This window comes from Cinclus cinclus, chromosome 5 (genome assembly GCF_963662255.1).
Source record: "Cinclus cinclus chromosome 5, bCinCin1.1, whole genome shotgun sequence".
Taxonomy (NCBI): Eukaryota; Metazoa; Chordata; class Aves; order Passeriformes; family Cinclidae; genus Cinclus; species Cinclus cinclus.
Genome location: NC_085050.1, coordinates 39,396,645 through 39,415,711, shown reverse-complemented (window position 1 = coordinate 39,415,711; position 19,067 = coordinate 39,396,645). Strand labels below are relative to the sequence as shown.

General features: G+C 37.9%; 1 protein-coding gene across 1 annotated transcript; it reads left to right on the top strand.

The window, feature by feature from the left end:
- Positions 1-1,973: 1,973 nt before the first annotated feature.
- On the top strand, positions 1,974-18,253 carry TMA16 (translation machinery associated 16 homolog). The gene is made up of 7 exons (XM_062493693.1): positions 1,974-2,007; positions 3,161-3,273; positions 9,918-9,955; positions 10,736-10,820; positions 11,298-11,446; positions 16,602-16,644; positions 18,051-18,253. The coding sequence occupies exons 1-7, from the start codon at positions 2,005-2,007 to the stop codon at positions 18,220-18,222; spliced, it is 603 nt and encodes a 200-aa protein (XP_062349677.1). The 5' UTR covers positions 1,974-2,004; the 3' UTR covers positions 18,223-18,253.
- The last annotated feature ends 814 nt before the right edge of the window (positions 18,254-19,067 follow it).

Genomic DNA, 19,067 nt, shown 5'->3' with positions numbered 1-19,067 from the left:
AATTAAATTGTACTTGGTAAACCTACTTTATTTTGCATCACTGAACACTGTAGAAAGACTGTCATAGCCAGATATCCTTTTATTTTAATTCATGCATTTGTAACAGCATCAGTAAAATTAATGCAAAAATGCAAATTAAGATCCAATTATTAACATGCCAAATTTGGAATTCTTGTATCTGCCTCCTTCTCCCCAGGATAAATACATGACTTAGGAGAACTTAGACAGCAATTACTCCACACAGCTGTCAAGACATTTTGCAAAAGATCCTTTGTAGATGGAAACAGTGAAGTACCAAAAAGCAAAAGAAAAAAAATTTTCCAGATTACAAACGATTTAAAGAACAAGACCAGACTAGAAAGCAATGCACATTTAGACTGAATACTTATTGGTTTGTAACTAGGTCATCAGACTAAATGCATCATCACCCAGGGGTGTCATTGCAGTCAGTGGCAGAAGACCAGCTGAAAGGCCCCTCGGAGCTCCCCATTCAGTGTAAGTGTCTACAGAGTCTGTTTCTTTCTTACAGTCCCAATTAAAAATTTACTGTGCGTACCTTTCAGCTCCAACTTCTGCCCCAACCATGTCCTGCAGCTCAGAAGTAAAGCCAGTTACACATCTGCTTCCCACCTAGCATTTCTCTGTGAAACAGAAACTATATGGAGACTACAGCAGTTTCTCTGAGGAATTTTGATGGGAGGGGCATACCTATTGACATTCCCAGGCATGCATGCTCTGAAAGCCCCCAGACTGTTCATCCAAATGAAGAAAGAATCTACAAATTACTTTTTTCATCTTTCATTTGTGTTAATGAGTGGGCCCTATAGTCAAATTGTTTTCACTGCCATTTTACCTGATTGCCTGACTTCCTTCAGCATCCCTCAATTAAATTTGAGTTGCTGGTCCCAAGCAGATTTGAACAGTATTAAAACAGAACTATTCCTCAGTTTGCCACTATGATTCCATTCCCATATTCTACTATGACAGCATAACTCTAAATCTATTCACTTGAATGGACTATTTAAATTCCTTGCTCAGTTTCCTGTCTGTAACTGCTACATTCTAAAATATTAGATCAAAAAACAAAATTGCTCCTGTCAGTGCCTTCTGTAGCAGTTCTGTAAATCTAAGAAACAGTTTTATTGCAAGTCATGTTCCAAGCAGGTCACGTCCCAATACAAGCTGAATGAAGACTTTGCTTTAGATAATCTCACTTTCTTTATACATATTTTAGTAAAGGATCTGGGGGCTTACTGTTTAGGGACGATCTTTAAAATTAATAGGTTTCTTTATATAAGAGTTATCAGCGTGTTAAGAGCAAGAAGTACTAAGACCTAAAGATGGTGTCTCTGATGCCTGGAGCTGAGCAGTCACCACTGCTGTTCCACAGGCCTGTAGTGCAGCTGATCTGATTTCAAGTGTCACAGGAGCATTGCTGCCAGAGCGGGTTTTGGGCTTTTTTTGTTTTGGTGATGTCTGCAAATCAGAGAGTTACACTCTCCGGAAACTTTAAGCTTTGATTTTGGACTTTCCAGAGGTTGTTTCTTTCTCTTACCAAGGGAAAGGCTGGTTTTCTCACACAGGTTGTCACTTTTTTCTTGACTTTGTTCTGTTTTCTTCAGCTCAGCAAGGCTCCTCCTTTGCATAGGCACCACTTGTGGAATTTCTCCATCATAATGATGACCAGATTCTTGGACTACTACTTTTATCTCAAGCTCACGGGTAGCGGCAGCCCCATTAATTTCAGTTGCCAAAGCAATCGCTTCAGCTGCTGCCAAGGTATTATCCAGTAGCTGATCAGGTTTCATTACGGCGTGCCCTCCGCTGTGCTGTGTGGCCGCACCTTTACCGACACCTCGGGAGTTCGGAGCCCTGGGCCGGCCCGAGCGGCTCTCGGGGTGCCGCGGAACCGTGGCAGCCGCGGAACGCCCGCCCCGCCGGCAGCGCGCCCGCCCGGAGCGCTGAGGCTGCTGCACCGCGGCACCGGAACGAGTCTCGCTCGTCATGGTGCGTGTGGCGGGGACGGGGACGGGCACGGGCACGGGCACGGGCACGGGGATGGGGACGGGGACGGGCACGGGCACGGGGACGGCGACGCCGTTCTGGCAGTCGGCCCTTCTGAGAACGGCGGTGGCTGCTCACGCGGTGCTCTCTGTCCCTTCGATCCCGCCGGGAGCGGCCCCACCGCCTCTCTGGAGAGGCCTCGGGAGTCTGCGGCGAGTCCGCCGGCGAGCCGGCGGCTGCGTAGGCCGATACCGGCGGTGAGCCGAACTTGCATTTAAAAGCTGCTGCATTTCCTCCCGGGAAATGTGTCCTTATGGGCCTTCCCGGCAGGGCGGCCGCGGAAGCGCGGTCCTCTTGTGGAGCAGGTCGGAGGTATCGCCGCCTGAGATTTCCCGAGGTGTTCGGAGTAGTTTTGTCTTTGACACCATCTTTTTTTAATTCGCAGTCCTAAGCACCGGTATTATCGCAGAGAATTGTATGTATTATGGTCTCCGTTTACTGATGGCTATTTATTGTGATGCAGGAAAGCTCCCTTGCTTTAAGGTGTTTCTTCTGGGTGCAGTTAAATACCACATTAGTTCATAAAGAATTTCAGTTCTGTTCAAACGCTTTCCTACCAGAAAATATCATAACTTAAGAGTAGTATTATGTACTTTAGAAATTCTGAGTGGTATTCCCTCTGTGCAGTATGAAGGGGTAGAGAAGGAAAGCCTCTGGCTTCTCCCTGGTGTGAGGCATTCAAGTGATCTCTTGGGAAGAACAAGAAAATCGCTTTTATTACGTTGTACAAATTACATGAGGCTCTTGTCAGAAACCCAGATAGAGGCTTGAATGAGGACATTTTTCTGCAAATGTACGGGGGGGCTAATCTTAATTTCCTAGTAGCAGAGTTCTGTGAAGTAGGCATTTTGGTGGTCACTATGTAAGATTTCTTACAGCATTTCCTGTGCTCTGTTGATTTTGTTACAGCATGGACTGGCTTCAAGTAGTTTTGTTATTGAAGTGTGTGAAATTGATAACAGGTTACTAAAAATTAAAGGCTTTCTTAGATACCAGTGCATGACCTTTTAACTCTTTACCGTGGTGTGGACTTCTGTCTTCCCTTTCATGTTTTACTCAGCCTTATTAGTGCATAATATCTTTGATTTCTTTTCAGCCGAAGTTACGAAAACCTCAAGGGGGGAAGCAAGAGAAAAAAGTTATTCATCCCTACAGCAGAAAAGCTGCACAGCTTGCAAGGGAAGTACACAAACAGGAAAAGAAAGAAAAGTAAGTTGTCTGCAAAACCTCTGTACAGACCTAAGAATAACATCACAGAGGATGCTTTTTGTTTGTGGTAGTGGACATGAACTGTTATGCTGATACAACCACAAGATAACAGAAAGGCCTGTATAACTTGATAGATGTGAAGTGACAGGTTTACATGCATTAAATCAGGTTATACGAACTGTGTAGTTCTGCTGCCTGACTTTGGGTGTTATCCTTACAAGTTAGATTTCTTGCCTTTGATAGTCTGAATAGTATGATGCTGGTGATTTCACATGAAGGTGAGTCACCTAGTTTGGCTTTACTTTAAGTTCAGTAAGAATCCTGCTTAGGATCTAGCTGCTTCTGCTAAAATGCTGAGTTAATAGAAAAGAAAACTCAGAAACCTTCCTGCATAAGACAGACTTCTGAATAAAACTGTATAGTTAACTCCTCTTTGGTGATTTTCTGCTTTCCATGGCAAGTTTGTTTTTCTGATTTTAAGTTTTACTTCCCCCTGCCACAGAGGGAAAAGATAGCTGGTGAAGACTGGCCTTTAATTTATCTTGTCTCAGCTTGCTCATTATTGTGCATAAATATGTTTATTTAGGAAGTTACTAAAGCTAGCTTAACACATTTTTTGTCTAAGTATAGCACAGCACTATATAAACTATATAATTGGTATCTGTATAAATTGTAGTGTCTGGATGGACCATGTGAGCTGAGCCCAAATACTCATTTGTCTGAAGGTGTTAAATTGGAAACTCCTGCTCCAGAGACTGTGTATTTTTATTGTTGGGATTGATGTACAGCCTTATCCACAGCAGTTGCACTGTTGCTTTCACTAGAAGGGGGGCCTTTGCTGCCACAGTGGGGTCATGTAGACTCCAACAGAGATGCTGCAAGCATTCAAGTAGCGTGTGTTGAGGATTGGGCAGTTTCTTAATGTGCAAGAGGTTTCCCCTGCTGTTTTGTATTTTTTCTGCTCTCTGACTGTTGATTGTAAATTTTTATTGTAGATTATTTTCCTACTCCTAAATTGACTGCTTTATCCCTTAGCTCTCTCACCTTGTGTCATGACAGCCACTCACAGCTCTTAATCACAAAAGATGACTTTATCTTACTTCATTCTTAGTGCTTGCATTTGTGACTTCATCATACAGAAAAACATGCACAAGAAAACTTAGTGAGGCAGTGATACTTACTGATTATTCATTATGTCATGGCACACTCAAATCTTTTAGTGACAGTCTCCTGTGGTTAGAGTTACACTGATATGGACGCCAGTGCTAATGTTTCTTCTTGGAGTGTTACCTTTTCTTCCTCTTGCAGCAGCAAAAAGCTGAAAAGCCCTGCTGAAACTGAGATAAACAATATCCACTGCTCTCCCCTCATCCATCGAGGCAGTTTTTCCATCATAGAAGGCAATCAGGTTGGTCAAACATGACTTACTGTTAGTAAATCCATACTGACTACTGATCACCTCTATGTCCTGCACGTGGATAGAGATGTCCTCCAGAATGAGGTGCTCCATTGCCTTTGCAGTGATTTAGGTGGGGCTGACTGGCCAGTAATTCCCTGGGTTCTCTTTCTTACCATCTTGGAAGACCAGGGTGACATATCTTTTCTTCCAGTCCTCAGGCTTCTCTCCTCATCTCCATGACGTTTCAAAGATTTTTGTGAACAGTTTAGCCATGGTGTCTGCCAGCTTCCTTGGGACTTATGGATGCATCCCTCAGGGTCCATGGCTTAGTGGATGTCGAGTTTGCCTGGGTGCTCTCTAACCCAATCCTCCTTGGCAAGGGAAAGTCTTCCTTCTGACATTCCTTAACCCTGGTCAGAGATTCCTGAGGGCTGCTGTTGGTAGTGAAGGCCCATGCAAAGAAGGCATTTCTGCCTTCTCTGTCCTCTGTTGCCAGGGTCCCCCCACATTAGCCTTAGTTTTCCTTTGGTCACTGATGTATTTGAAGAAGCCCTACCCCTACTATTTCAATCTAGGCTGAATGTAAAAGATGTAACCTTTCATTTTGTGTAGGGAAGCCATTCCACTAGGAATAGTGTGTCAGTTTTGATCATCCACAGCATTTTGTGATAGCAAAATGATCTTATATCTTTATATCTTATAAATATGATTTCTACATCTTACTCTTCTGGGGCCTGAATAGTTAACTTAAATTCTGTACTTTGTAGATAACTTTTGTTTCGGTGTTCTAAAAATTAGTTGCACTAAAAACATCTTCCAATTGTCTATATTCTATTTTCTGTGTTTTCTTGGCTTGAAGAGCAATTTAAATTGAAAGACGTGAATAATGTTGATTTTTTTCGCGCCCCCCCCCCTCCCCCCCCCCGTAGTGTTTTTAAAAGACTTTTTTAAGGGTTCCAATTTCCTATCAGCTTGGTAAATTCTCAGGATTTTTTTTTTTAATATTGGGAATTAAATATGTGTTGAACTTTTTATTATAATTACTTAGCTTTCAGTTTCTGTAATACAATTATGAGGCTTGGATTCTTTTTGCATAGCTCTGAAAAAGACAAGATAAATTTCTGATGCTGGGAATGGAGGGAAGCTTTCCACTCCTACACTCTCAGGAAAAATAAATAGCTCACACCAGGTTGTTCTTCTGCATTGCTTCTGCAGGTCTATTAAATGTCTTTAAACAATTTTCCAAATTGCTTCTATTGAATGACAGCCCTGTTCTCTGGTGGAAGGTTAATACATCTTTTGGTGGTAAGTAGGAGAAGCTGCCTTGTAATCTACAGAATTTTCTTCCTTAGTCACCTCTACAGATCTGGCACTTTTCTTGACCATGCTTGTTATTGTGTAGAAGTAAGTTGTCTGAAGTATGAATAGGGCACAAAGCCAGAAACAGAATTCTCAATATGATCCAGGCCTGAGTAAAGGGTATAATTTCTCTATACAGGCTAGTGCACCTCTGCAGAATGGAAGAACTGGATTAGAGTAGCCTGTGAATATGGCACGTCCGTAGAGTTTGTCTGTACTATTTTTATTAAGCTGTGGATTTCCTTGCCAGAGGGTGCTCTAATTATGGCTGGCTAAATTTCTGCAGTAATACTTTTGGAAGATAGGTACATTTTATATGTTGAATACTATTTCACACAAAGGTGTAGGGTGTAGGAAGCCCTTGAATGGCATGTTACTGGAAGGTGAGAATATCTTTTATAGAAGTATCAGTCAATGTTTTTGGTTTTGTGTGGTTTGTTTATTTTGTTTTGCTGGTTTGGGTTTGGTTGGTTTTTGTTATTTTTTTTTTTCTTCAGGTACTTGTCTGGAGACAGGATTCAGGACTGGAGGCAGTTTAGGCTTCTATTTGCTTATTAACTTTCCTGTCGAATGGATGTAACAAAATAACTACTGTGAATGTTCCTGTTTATGTTATACAGGAAGGAAAATTGCATTAAGTTATGAGATGCATACTCCAGTATCTCTTTGCCCAAACGAGATAGTAAAAAAGGGTAGACATTATCCACAAGTAATTACAATATTTAAAATGCAGCACTGGGAAAAAGGAGAGAGAAATTCTGCATTTAGTTGCAGAAGTCTTTTATGGGCTCCATTGTCCACTCTTCACTGCAAGCATTCATAATGAAATATGACAGCAGTTACAAGTTTACTGTCCAGAAACTGTGACTTCTCTACAAAAGACCAATCTTAAAGCATAATAAGAGGAGACAGACCAATTGCTTTTAGAAAATTGGCTACAATCTTAAATCATCTTGTTTGCTTAAATGACACCTTTTTCTTGCCTGCATCCCTTTCTCCTCAGTTCTCTTCAAGGTCTAATGAGCAGCAGCAAATTACAGTGTATTACTACCAGTTTGTTCTCTCATAATCTACATTTGAATCCTTATTCCTTTAGGCAGCTTGTTTGCTCTGTTAAATAATTATATGGATGTTTTTATGAGAAGGCAATAGCTGCTTCACTGGCAGTAGTAGAATGCTGATTTTTCTACACTTTAGGAAACCAGACCACAGTGGGAAATTTATGAAACTTCTGTAGTAGTGATGTACTAACACCAGTCATGTTTTCCTGCAAGTTCAGAAATACCTATCTGGTTGTGGTAGCTAAAACTAATCTAGCTGTGCATTTTTATTTTTGTTGTTTTCCCTCCCGAATCAAAACAGACCCTTTCTATTGTGCATGCATAATAAATTTCTTAGGAGTCAGTTCATTTTCATTACAAATAAGCCAGTGTAATACTGGCATGCTCTGAGATATGAGAGCTAAGGAGTTTTTAGAGTGATGGAATGTGAAGTCACCCTTTGCAAGTAAGCAGCCTTAAAATGTCTCCTGGTAGAACTGTGTGTTTGCTTTTTCTGAGGTTTTCCCCTGTCTAACCTCCTAATCTCTCTCGACCCACAATGCTTCTACTTGCATTGCTTGTGGCAGTGATACTTTGTGACATGCTTTTGCAGATTCTTCATGAGGAACTGAAAAGCTGCAAGCTTTTAAAATTATTTATTTTGAAAAGCCTATTTTAGTTTATAGAGCCATAGATGGCATTTGTATGTGTGTATGTGTTTTGTGGAAAAATACTGAGTTTGTAATCTGATTTGGGAAATAGTCATTGTTACTATTTAGAGTAGGATAGTTGAATACAATATCTGAGATAAAGAGCTGCTGAAGGAACATGTGGAATTTACTTTTTAAGTACCTAGTAGACATCAAGAAAGCCACTAATCATTCTTAATAATCATTGCGTAAGCAGAGAATTTCTGGAAGCTGGGTGATGAAGAAAATCATCAAGAAACAGCAGCCTGCCACAAGATTGTATCTCTAACCTTACCCCTCTCCTTCCCCTAAGTAAAAGCTATTGCTCATTGTGTGGAAGGAGAGGAGAGCAATTTTCTTTGACTCACTTGATTTGATTAGCCTCCCTGCTAATGCTATTGTCTTCTAGCAGTCACTGCGGTGAGGTTTTTTTGAGAAGTACAAGAAGGCACCATCTGAGCCTGTCATTCATTATTTCTCATACTGAAATTAGTTGTGTGCAACAGGAAACTCGAGGTTTTTCTTCCAGAATAAAATTGTTCTGTACTTTGCTGATTTGATAAATAAATGATTTAGTGGCCTTAGCAGGTGCAAATGGCAGTTTGTAGTGTTTTAGAACGAAGATGTTTAGCATCATTCTGTTTAGGCAGCTTTCCTAGATGCCATTGTAGTTTTCTCCATGACAAAGCTTTGCAGACAGGCTTGTCTGGTGGTGTTGTCTTGCAGGGCCCCCAGAAGGGATTGCTGGTGTGGAGTTCCACTGAGTGCAGTATGTGTCCTTTTCTTGGATGCTGTTACTATACAAAGCTCCCTGCTCTAAGTCCACTGGGAATAAAAGCCTGCCCAGCCTTTATTGAAGGCTTCTTCTACACATGCTGGGGTATCCATAGAAGTAAAAATTTCTTTAATATGTTAGTGGAATTCTTAGCAGCTTACATGTGCTGTGCATTTGCTTGTACATGGCTTTTAGACAGACTTCAGAGGATGAAATACTTGAAAAATCTAATCTTTATTTAATAGTGTCGGTTTGTGGACAAGTGACATAAGTAGGTTTGTCTCTGGAAAGTAAGGGTTTACCTTTTGATCCTAGTTTTTGCGGTAGTTGACAGACTTCTGTGCTCTGAGTTACTTCAGTTAGCTCTAAAATGCTTATTAATTTTTACAGAGTAAAAGGAAATTAATAAAGAGCGCAGTGGCTTTGAACTGTGATGAATTTTAGCATTATTTGTTCTTTGTCATTTATAGCGTTTATGATTCACTTATTCTATTACCAATTTTCCTATTTATTAATAATGATAAAAAGTCAGTTTTAGCAGAGGTCCTTGAATATATACATTGAATATGCATGGCTAGGATATTTTTTCCAGTGACAAATTTCATACTTACCCCAATAATATCTTGTTTCCTTTCTGGAAACAACAGAACATTCCAACATTCTTTGATGCAGATCGAAACTGACACCTTGAGGACAAAAGAGCATGAGGCATGGATTTCCTGTTAGAGTCTTGTCTTTTTTGAGAACTCCTAAGTAGGATGAAAATTAATCCCCAATAGAACTGTGTACCCACATCCCACAGAATACAGAAGGCTTTTGAGTATCTTGCCAGAGATTCAAGCAGACTTACTGTGAGACAGAATTGGGGTTTTTTTCATCTTCTTTAATGAAGTTGTTAATTTTGGTTTCTTAACACACGTTTAATACAAATGTTAATTATTACAAGTTTTAATGTAACAGAATGGTATTTTTCACACTGCATGCTTGATTTTTAAGAATGCAGTGCAGTGAAATCTCCTAACTCATTAAACATACAGGAGGAATATCAGAAATACTTAAGGAAATTGCGACAAAGTAGCTCTTCATTGAAATTCCTTCTGTTGCACTCTGAGAAAAATGTTTCATTTTTTTTTCTTCCAAGCAGCTCTTTAGCTTAATAGGCAAGCTCTCGACAAATTTCAGCTGGTTTTACCAGAAAGTAGATCTTTTGGATGAAACAGAAGAAGTTTTACATTGTTTGGAATTTGTAAAATATTTTTATTTGAAATTTTACCTTGACTTCCATTGTGACAGGAAAAAACACAACTTTTTGAGAATAAAATCAAGGTCATTATTTATATGGTACTCATTCCTGGCTAACATATCTTTTTTTTCTCTGCTAGGTTGAAGACTGACAAAGCTTTGCGTTTAAGTATTATTGGTAAGCAGACACTTCTGAGTACAGTGTTCAGTTTCTTAGTAGAGATTCTAAGTTTTACCAACTTTTTAGATGTCCAATTAGAGCTTCTTTTTTCTACAATCTGATTCTGCAATCTTAAAATAGTTTTGGTTGAAATACCTGACATGTCCACTTAATATACACAGGATTGAATTTGGGGCTGAGAATAGCTAATCTTTAGTCGGTGTACACAACAGCCAGGCAATACAAACCTAATGAGTGTTTTGTACATTTGTGCACATATTTAGTGTATTTGGTCTCCAAGCTTTTTATAATTGCCTGTAAAAGAAGATGATATATATAGGTTAAAAGACACATTGGGTTGGCAAGTAAATTCAAAACTTCGAGACACCACCTGGAGTATTTTTCTTGTCCATATGATTGGTCCTGCACCTTTTCAATTTAATCTGTTTAAAAACAGATGTGACAATCAAAACTCTTAGCCACTGTGTTCTTTTTTTCTCCTTTCTAAGCTTTCTTCTTAAGCAATTGAAATAGTGATATTTTAATTAATTTCCAGTGAAAAAAAGCCTAATGTCTTTTTTTTTTTTTTCCAGTGAGGAAAGTATAAAATAAATCTGAAATTATCTGGGAATGTTTCTATTACAGCTGCCTTCATACCTGGTACCCACAGTATCAGAGTTTATGATGCCATTCAAAATCTTGAAAAATGAGGGGGCATTTAAAAAACTTTGAGAAACTTTAATTTGTATTGATGTTACAGTGGTGGTATAACCATTAATGTTAAGTTTATTCTTTTAGGAGAAAAACTGCAATGGTTTCAAAGTCACCTTGACCCCAGTAAAATCGAGTACACAAAGAAGGAAGCTGGTGAACTAATTGAAAAGTAAGACTAATGTTAAAAACAGCATTAAAAAGCTTCACTTGTCTTCAAAAATAACGTGATGATGACTCAGGGAAGGACTTTTATATATTGCTGTTAATAACATCAGGTAGTTGTTTTTGTTGCCACTGACAAATATTGAGAGACGTATATGACATATATAGTCATACTAGAATTATTCAAATAAGTTTTGTTGTAGTTTTTTTTTATTATTATTTAAGTATATCCCTTGTTTTGTAGTGTGTGGAGGACTTTAAGTCCTTGGATTTGGACAGTAGCAATCACATGCATTTGCTTGTTGGGTTATTCTGTGACACCTGAACATGCAGATTTTGTACTGCTTACTCCTTGGGTCTCCAAAAAATAAATAAAACAAATTAGAAAATAAATACAATTAGTAAAATAATTTATCAGAGTAATTCTGTTTTGCAACTTGTTTGTATGGCTGCATCTAGCTTTTATGCGTTTTGTTTCTTTCAGTTATATGTGTCGATTCAATGCTGAACTGGAGCAGATTGAATTACAAAACAGTATTAAAGGCAGACAAGGAAGACAGCATGGTTCACGGGAATCTGTCATTAAGCAGACAATAGAACGTGAAAGACAGCTCTATGAGGGCTATGGAATAGGTATGTAAAAGCATTAGAAAGAATTCAGTCCTCACACCTGCCAAAATCTAAGTAAACCTTCTAGGCATTGTCCTTATTTTTCTCTTTAAAGAAAGTACCTAAGTGATAGGTGCTTGTGCCTTGCAGTTATTTGGGAGGAGGGCCACAGAGGAGAAGAGGAGAAAAAAAGGTGGTGGAGGGCTGACTCATTTATTCTACTTTTGCCTTTGTGCATCTTCGCTAGTACTGTCTTTTCAGTGCAGGCATATATAACCTATTTCTGAAACTCATGTGAGCTTTTAAAGCACCTGCCTTGAATACAAATTCTGTTCAGCAGCTTATTTGGACCTTCATTTGATAGCTGGAACTAGGCTGAAGGACTGCAAATAGTTCGGTGAAATAAGGAAGAAAGACAAAGGGATAATGAAAGTGCAAAAAGCAAAGAGTTGTTTGGGGGTAGTCAAGATAAGCAGTGAAGTGTTTGTATTTTGCTTTAACCAATAATGTACATGTTGAAGCTGAGTGGTGAACTTGACTTTAATGCTAAAGTATTATCCAGACATAACTGGTCCTTCTAATAGTAAAATATGTCATGGAAAACATGAAAAATCTACATTATTCTGTATTTTGGATATAAAGCACAGCAAGGTTTGGGTTACGTGTCATATTCCCCATTCAGCTGTCCTAGCTGGGTCCCCTCCCAGCTGCTTGTGCATCCTCAGCCTCCATGCTGGTGGGCTGGGGTGAGGAGCTGAAGGGGTCTTGGATCTGTGCAACCCAGCTCAGGAATGAAAACATCCTGTTTTTATCAATATTGTTTCCAGCTAATACAAAACACAGCCCTGTACTAGCTACCATGAAGAAAATTGACTCTACCCTGGCCAAAATCAGTACACCCTGATATGTATTGTAGAAATCAAGAAAATTAATGGCTTTAAAATTTTGCCAGTACAGCCTACAGAGGCAGAGGAATTTAGGAATATTTCTATTACTTCATGTGTAATCTTGATGTGTTAGAAGGAGGGGGAAAATGTAATAGGAAAATAGATTCTGTGATTGTCATCAAACAGCTCAATTGTAGAAAGTATTTTTGGTTTTTTGCTTCTAAATTTTAGTTCCTTTTTTCCTTACTGCTTTGTGGAAAGCTGACATAAAAAGGCAGTGGGGCGAGAGAAGAACATGTCAAATTCACAAGCACAACATAAAAATAAGGAAGAAGCTAGAAAGGCAAAGCTAGTAGGCAAAATTTGAGGTTATTATAGAATTAGTAAGTAAAGCATTCAGAGCACAGTGCAACTTCAGATACTAAATAGACTTTAAAATGATTCATTATTTGTTATCACAGCTGCTGCAGGTTTTGCTCTCTGTCTAGGATGGTGTTCATTCAGAGAAAATAGTTGCTGCTAAGTACTATAGCAGCTAAATACTGTAATTAGAGATTGAGCATAAATGGAAATCAGCTGGAAACAGTGCTTTTATGTCTCTAGCTCATTATTAATCCTAGAAGCTTTAGTGCGTGGAGCTTTTATAACTGACTTAGATTTGTTGTTTTTTTTCCCCTCCTGTTCTTGAATTCAGTTATTTCTTGTATGCATGTGCATTTACTATGAAGAGACTGAATAATATGTGTTCTTTTCATTTAGGGAAGTCTACTAAAATTTGATTCAGTCTGTATCATAGAATCAATTAGTTCGGAAAAGACTTCCAAGGTCATTAAGTCCAACCTTTGACCAAACACCACTATGTCAACTAGACTGTAACTTTTCTTCCCCCTGCCCCTGTTTTCTCGGGCAGAGGGTCAGTTACCAGGTATGTAAGCACTGGCTTTTCAGGCAGTCAGCTGTGCTGTAGTTTTCATCTTTGCTTACATGGCCTTTCTCCAGCCAACATAAAAAGACCGGGAGAGCAGCTCAGACTTTCTCCACAGGCTTTATTTCTCTGTGAAGGGGGGTCTGACAGGAATCTCCCTCTACATAGGGCGCTACATTTACTTTTATAGGGTTTGGGGAGGGATCAAAAGTAAACCAGTAGGATCCAGAGTTAACACATTTTAACCAACTACATTATCTTTCTTTGTTTGCGACAACATCAAATCTAACCAGTAATATTCTAAAAAAATTTAAAAAGAGAGTACATTTTTCTAACACGAGTCATTTCTAGTTAAGTAGTTTTTCTTATCTCAAAAAAATGCCAAGGGGGCCTCACAGAGGTATCTGCAGAGGGATTCGTCTTCTCTACACTAGACCATAGCACTAAGTGCCACATCCAGTCTCTTAAACACTTCCTAGTCTGCTGATTCCTCTGTCACTTCGTTGTGCAGCTCATTCCAATGCTTAACCGCCCTTTAAGTGAGAAATCATCTTTCCTGATGTCCAACATGAATCTTTCCTGGGTGTTACTTGAGGACATTTCCTCTTGTCCTGTGAAGGATTTATTTAAATGAATAACAAATCCTTTACAAAATGTAAAAATTTGTTTACAAAAGACATCCTGTAAACATCCTGAAATATAGTAAATTATAGTCTTTTTCTAAACAAACACTAGCTATGCTGTTACAGTGATGTTGTTGAGGGTTAGCAGCTCCTTCTCACTTACTCCTTAAATATATCTACAGTAGTTTTACTGCAGTTTTCTTCCTCTTGTTTTCATTTTTGTGTATTTGGGTTTTTTTTGTTTAATCTGGTCTTACATGTTTATAGCAAAGCTATTGAAAGGCAATGCTAGATATTTATTTATTTAGCATATCTGTCAGTGGAAAACCATCATAATTATTTCTTCTGAACATCATCCATTTTTTATAATTTGCTTTAATTATCTTGCATGTTTTCTCAGATGCATAGCATTAATCTTTGGGGAAAGTGGCTTTTAAAACTAAATACACTAGTTTTATTAATTAGTTCTGGAGGCTTCACCTTACATGGAAATGAATTTAATTCAGATGAAAACTGTATCATTTCCATGTATCTGCTAATGTAACTTCTGTACTATTAGTTAGCTGCTGTATTCTGTAGTGATTGTTATTGTATAACTGAATAATTTTTTGTCTAAAGAGCATCTACACTTTCCTTCTTTTTAACAGGCTGTTTGTTCTTCCTCAGAGGAAAGTAAAACTATCTGAAAGGCTCAGAAACATTAAAAAATGTTTACTTAAATCTTTCACTGCTATTTTGCTTCACACATAAATTGTTGAATACTTTGTCTTAGAAATGCCAGACAATAATTACTCTGCAAAATACTGTCTTCAGTTCTTTCCCACTAACTCCTGTTCCATATTTCTTTCTTACATTTTTTCTATCTTTAGTCCAGAACAACATGCTCCTGTGACTCAACCTTTTAAAGCAAATGACGGAGTTCACAAGCAGCAGCAAAAACCATGACATTGGTTCATGCTAAGGAGATTCAGCTGAGTTAGACAAGTATTACTAATCCAGCATAATTTAGAAAATCAGTTACTGTGCAGTAGAGAATTACTTTATTTCTACACACAGTTCTGTTCTTAATCTGGCAACTCAGTAATTTTTATTGTGTAACATACTATAATCACACAAGTAAGCGTAGCTTAAAAATGTTGCCACTGCCAAAGCAGTAAAGATGAATTCAATGCCAAATCTTGGTTTGTCACAGAATCATCTCTCTTCAGAGTGCCTGCTTTCTCATAATGTTGGTGAGCCCTCGATGATGGACTAGATAAAACTGTTAGAATATTCTCTTTGGAAAAGGTCTGCATAATTTAAAACCTTTAAATGTTAAAAAAAAAAAAAGAAAACCAACTGAAAGGGGTTTGTTTGAAAGTCTTGTCATTTAGTCCTGGTTTGTCTGACAAGAACACTGAATTGTATGTTGAATCAGTGCTTTGATAAAAGGAACAAATACAAATCTCAGCATGGTGCTGATTCTGCCAAAGTCATTGTTTACATCACTACATGCAGTACTAGAGCCAAAGGGATTAGCACTGATTTCTCCTTGTGAATTACTTGGGAGAAGGGAAGAACTTCTTTCCCTTGTGGGAGCTGGGATGTTCCAGCATTTGGCACTGTGCTGCCATGGGTGCAGTTCAGGGGACTGCAGAGAAAGCAAGAGCAACTATGGCTTTGTTTCAAGGCTTTATTGGGAAGGATGGACCTAATGTGGCATGCAGCCAAGGAATCAATGGACCAAAAAAACGTTAGGTAAATGTTTCTTTGCCTTGCCTTGCTCAGCTGTGAGCAGTATCACCTCATCTGTTTACCAAAGAGCAGTCTGCAGAAATCACCATAATTGTTATCAAAACATTTTGTGTATATTATCATTCTTCAGTTCTTAATTTCATAACCAAGTGTGAAAGGAAGGAATAATTTTCTGAATTGTAAAGACTGTCTGGCCACAAAGATAAATGGCACAGGTATCATCATCCTACGTTTTGTAGTACCAAAATCATTCATAATCCTGCATTGGTAACATGATCTAATTTATTACTGTAAAATTTCAGGAAATTGATAGATGAACAGAGGCAGAACTGTTTGTTCAAGAACAATATAAAAGTTGCTGAAATGTCACAATTTTAAGAGCTAAAATAAAGTGGATTTAATGTTACAGAGGTAGAACACATCTGTCTTGTTGAGAAGCCAGCTGGCTGTGAAATCTGTACAATTCATAGACAGTAATGAGGTGTTTTATACTGTGGAAAGATGTCAAGGCTCCTACAGTATAAATCTCCATAAATTGGTGGTGATGGTAAAACACAGGCCGCTTGTAACAGTGCAGGACTGACCAAGAAAAGAATGACACTGAATTGAGGCAAAGCAGCTTCGGCATCCTACGTAAAAATCTGGCTGTTTATAACTTACAGTGTACTAGGAAGATTTTGACTACTCTAGGGGAAAAAAGCAAAATGGTCTGTTCCACAGGTGTCACTACAAAATATTTGCCTTTCTTTTTACTCGCAAAGGTAATACAGATTTGTATTACTGTTTTGTTTATTTGTATTATTATCATTATAATCATCGTTATTATTATTATTTTATTTTATTATTTGTATATATGTATGGCAGGTTTCTTTTAGAACAGTTTGGTTGCAATAGAAAGGAGATATGTAGCCATTTTGGTTGGAGGCGATTTAGCTCACATTTCTTCCTTTAAAATAAGACTCACTTGAATAATGTAATGCATCTAATAGAATTTAATTTCTTCCTATCAGAAATCCCAGACATTATGAACAGAAAGCATCTTAAATTTTTCAGGTAGGTTTTTTATTATCACTAATAATCTGTTTATGCAAAATAGTGTTTCTTAAGTTCACCTGTTGTATGTCTTTTTTCATAAAAAATGGAACTTACATAAAACTGCCAAGGAATTTGTCATTTGAAAAAGCAGAGTAGATATGGCACTGCTGTTTTTGCATTTCTTAGCTGTTACAAGCTGAACACCTGTGCCAGTTATTAATTAAAACGTTGGAAGATTTAATTTCAATAGTTAGAATGCCATTTCTGTAACTTCAGTAACTTTTTATCTCAATATTCTTAGATAATACTTTGACTAAAATGCTGACTTCAGCTGTTCACAGTGGTGTTGGTATGTGTGTATATACTAGATGAAAATCTTAAATGAATTATGACTTGCATCGTTAAAAAATCTGTTAAAAATGTTAGAAAATCTGGTAGCTGTGAAACTTGCTGCTGGCTCATCTGGGCCAGCATGTTGGTATGTCCTGGTAGTAGATTGAGTGAATATTTTTGCTGACAGCTCTATCAAATGAAATACTTTAAAGGAAAAAAAAAAACAACTTAGGAATGTTTATATTGCAAGGAATGATATTTCACTGACTCACATCCAGAAGTCATACTTACAGGATGTTGGAATAAAGCCAGAAATCCCAAAGAAGAGAGACTGCTGTATTTATAAATATGCAACTGACATCTTGAACAGGGACATCAGATAGAAGTGTTGCATTGCCTTGCTAAATGAAAAACATTATCTTATGATTGGCAAATACTGTCTTTGCCCTTGAGAAAAACTATCCATGAAGTGAACTTAATATAATCAAGAAAGCTTCTATTCAGTACTGGGCTTGACTTACATTTAAAACAACCCCTTCTCCTTCATGCAGCCTTTTGAAATAATACACTCACCATGTGAATTAATACTTACTAACCCTTTGTGTTCTCTTGAAGTCAGTCATACAATGTTAACATTTACTATAGATCACAAGGGACTTAGGTACATGTGATGTTACATATGCAAATCAAGTATCCAGATGAAGAAACTCTTCTGACCTGTTTTTCTGTTGCTTACCACACTGCAAGTTGAATGAGACAAACCTAAAAGCACGTGGCCAAAATTATACTGAGGGTACACTAAGTCTGTGGGAATACAGTGAATAATATATTTTTGTTTCAAAATCTCACATCTGAAAGTACTTATTTCTTCATAGAGAAATTACAGCTTCTGTAGTGTACAAATTGGAGTGAAATCTTTGGTGGTTATTCATACCACAGTGGGACAGAGGATAACTTAGATAAGTTAGATAACTTAGAGGATAACAGCAGCCTCACTTGAGTTAGCACCTTCTGAGGAAATATGAATTAACTCTGCTATTCCTTCCTTTCTATTGGCAATTTGTTTTCATTACTTATTTTTTCTCTTTAAGAGAATGGGATGGTGATCTGAGAAAACTGCCAAACATCAAAATGAAAAAGCTCTCAGCTAGGGATGCTGCCTGTAGTCACCCTGAGGTGACAGATGCAGAAGCAAAAGAAGACTTGAATGAAGAAGAGGTGGGCCCTGAGGAGCACCAGCTAATTCAAGAGTTGAAAGAGTGAAGGAAATTGTAAGAAACCTATTTTAATTTTCACTGGAAACAAAAATAAAATTTAACTATATTTCTAAAGGCTTTGTTAGTTGCTTTTTTATTATCTGTGTGCCTGTGGTAAAGAGTAAACAATATTACTGGGCAAAGCTGTATATTACCGGATAATTTTTTTTTACTATACTTAAATTTTAAATACTTAAAATCTTAGTCGTGTAAGTTTATGTCTTGAAATCCTGACTAGCTGAGTACCTTTTCTGTCTATATTCAGACTAGAATACTTCGTGGTCAGAAATCCTTACCTTTTTGTGGTAATTTCAATAATCTGTTAAACATGAGGAACTCTTCTCTTGTACCTTCTTTTCTTTGAGAGTCTGATCACAGAGATCATAGAGAGCTGGAAATGCTTCAATAACAGACTATTTTATGTTTTGTCAGGAGAATTTGAAAGAGTTACTGTCCTTAGCAATGTGCATTGCAGAATTCAGACAAAAAGTCGATCAAAGTCCCTACTTTGATAAAAGTCTGTTTCTAAATATATCTTAGTCCCTTAAGTTTTTTTTCTAACCTTTCTGTTGAGAATTGAATTGAAGCTGCTCAGGACTTTTCAATAGCAGACTTGCTTTATGAAGCAACTCTTTAGATGCTTTTAAATGTGTCTTTCAGGAAAGTTCTTAGCAAATTATCACTTCAAAAGCTGTAAAATGAATTCAAAAAGAGGGCAAAAGGCCAAGGGCAAAACTAGAGGTAATTTTACAGTAGGTAATAAGTAGGACATCTCAGTGCATATTAGGCTGTCTGGGCACAGAAGTCACAGTTCAGTTGAACTGTTTGTACACATGGTAGTAGTCACAGATC

Excerpts from the sequence above, each read along its gene's own strand:
- TMA16 (XM_062493693.1), top strand. Across the intron at positions 3,274-9,917 it reads AAACAGGAAAAGAAAGAAAA|GTTGAAGACTGACAAAGCTT; the intron begins GTAAGTTGTCTG and ends TTTCTCTGCTAG. Across the intron at positions 11,447-16,601 it reads CTATGAGGGCTATGGAATAG|AAATCCCAGACATTATGAAC; the intron begins GTATGTAAAAGC and ends TCTTCCTATCAG.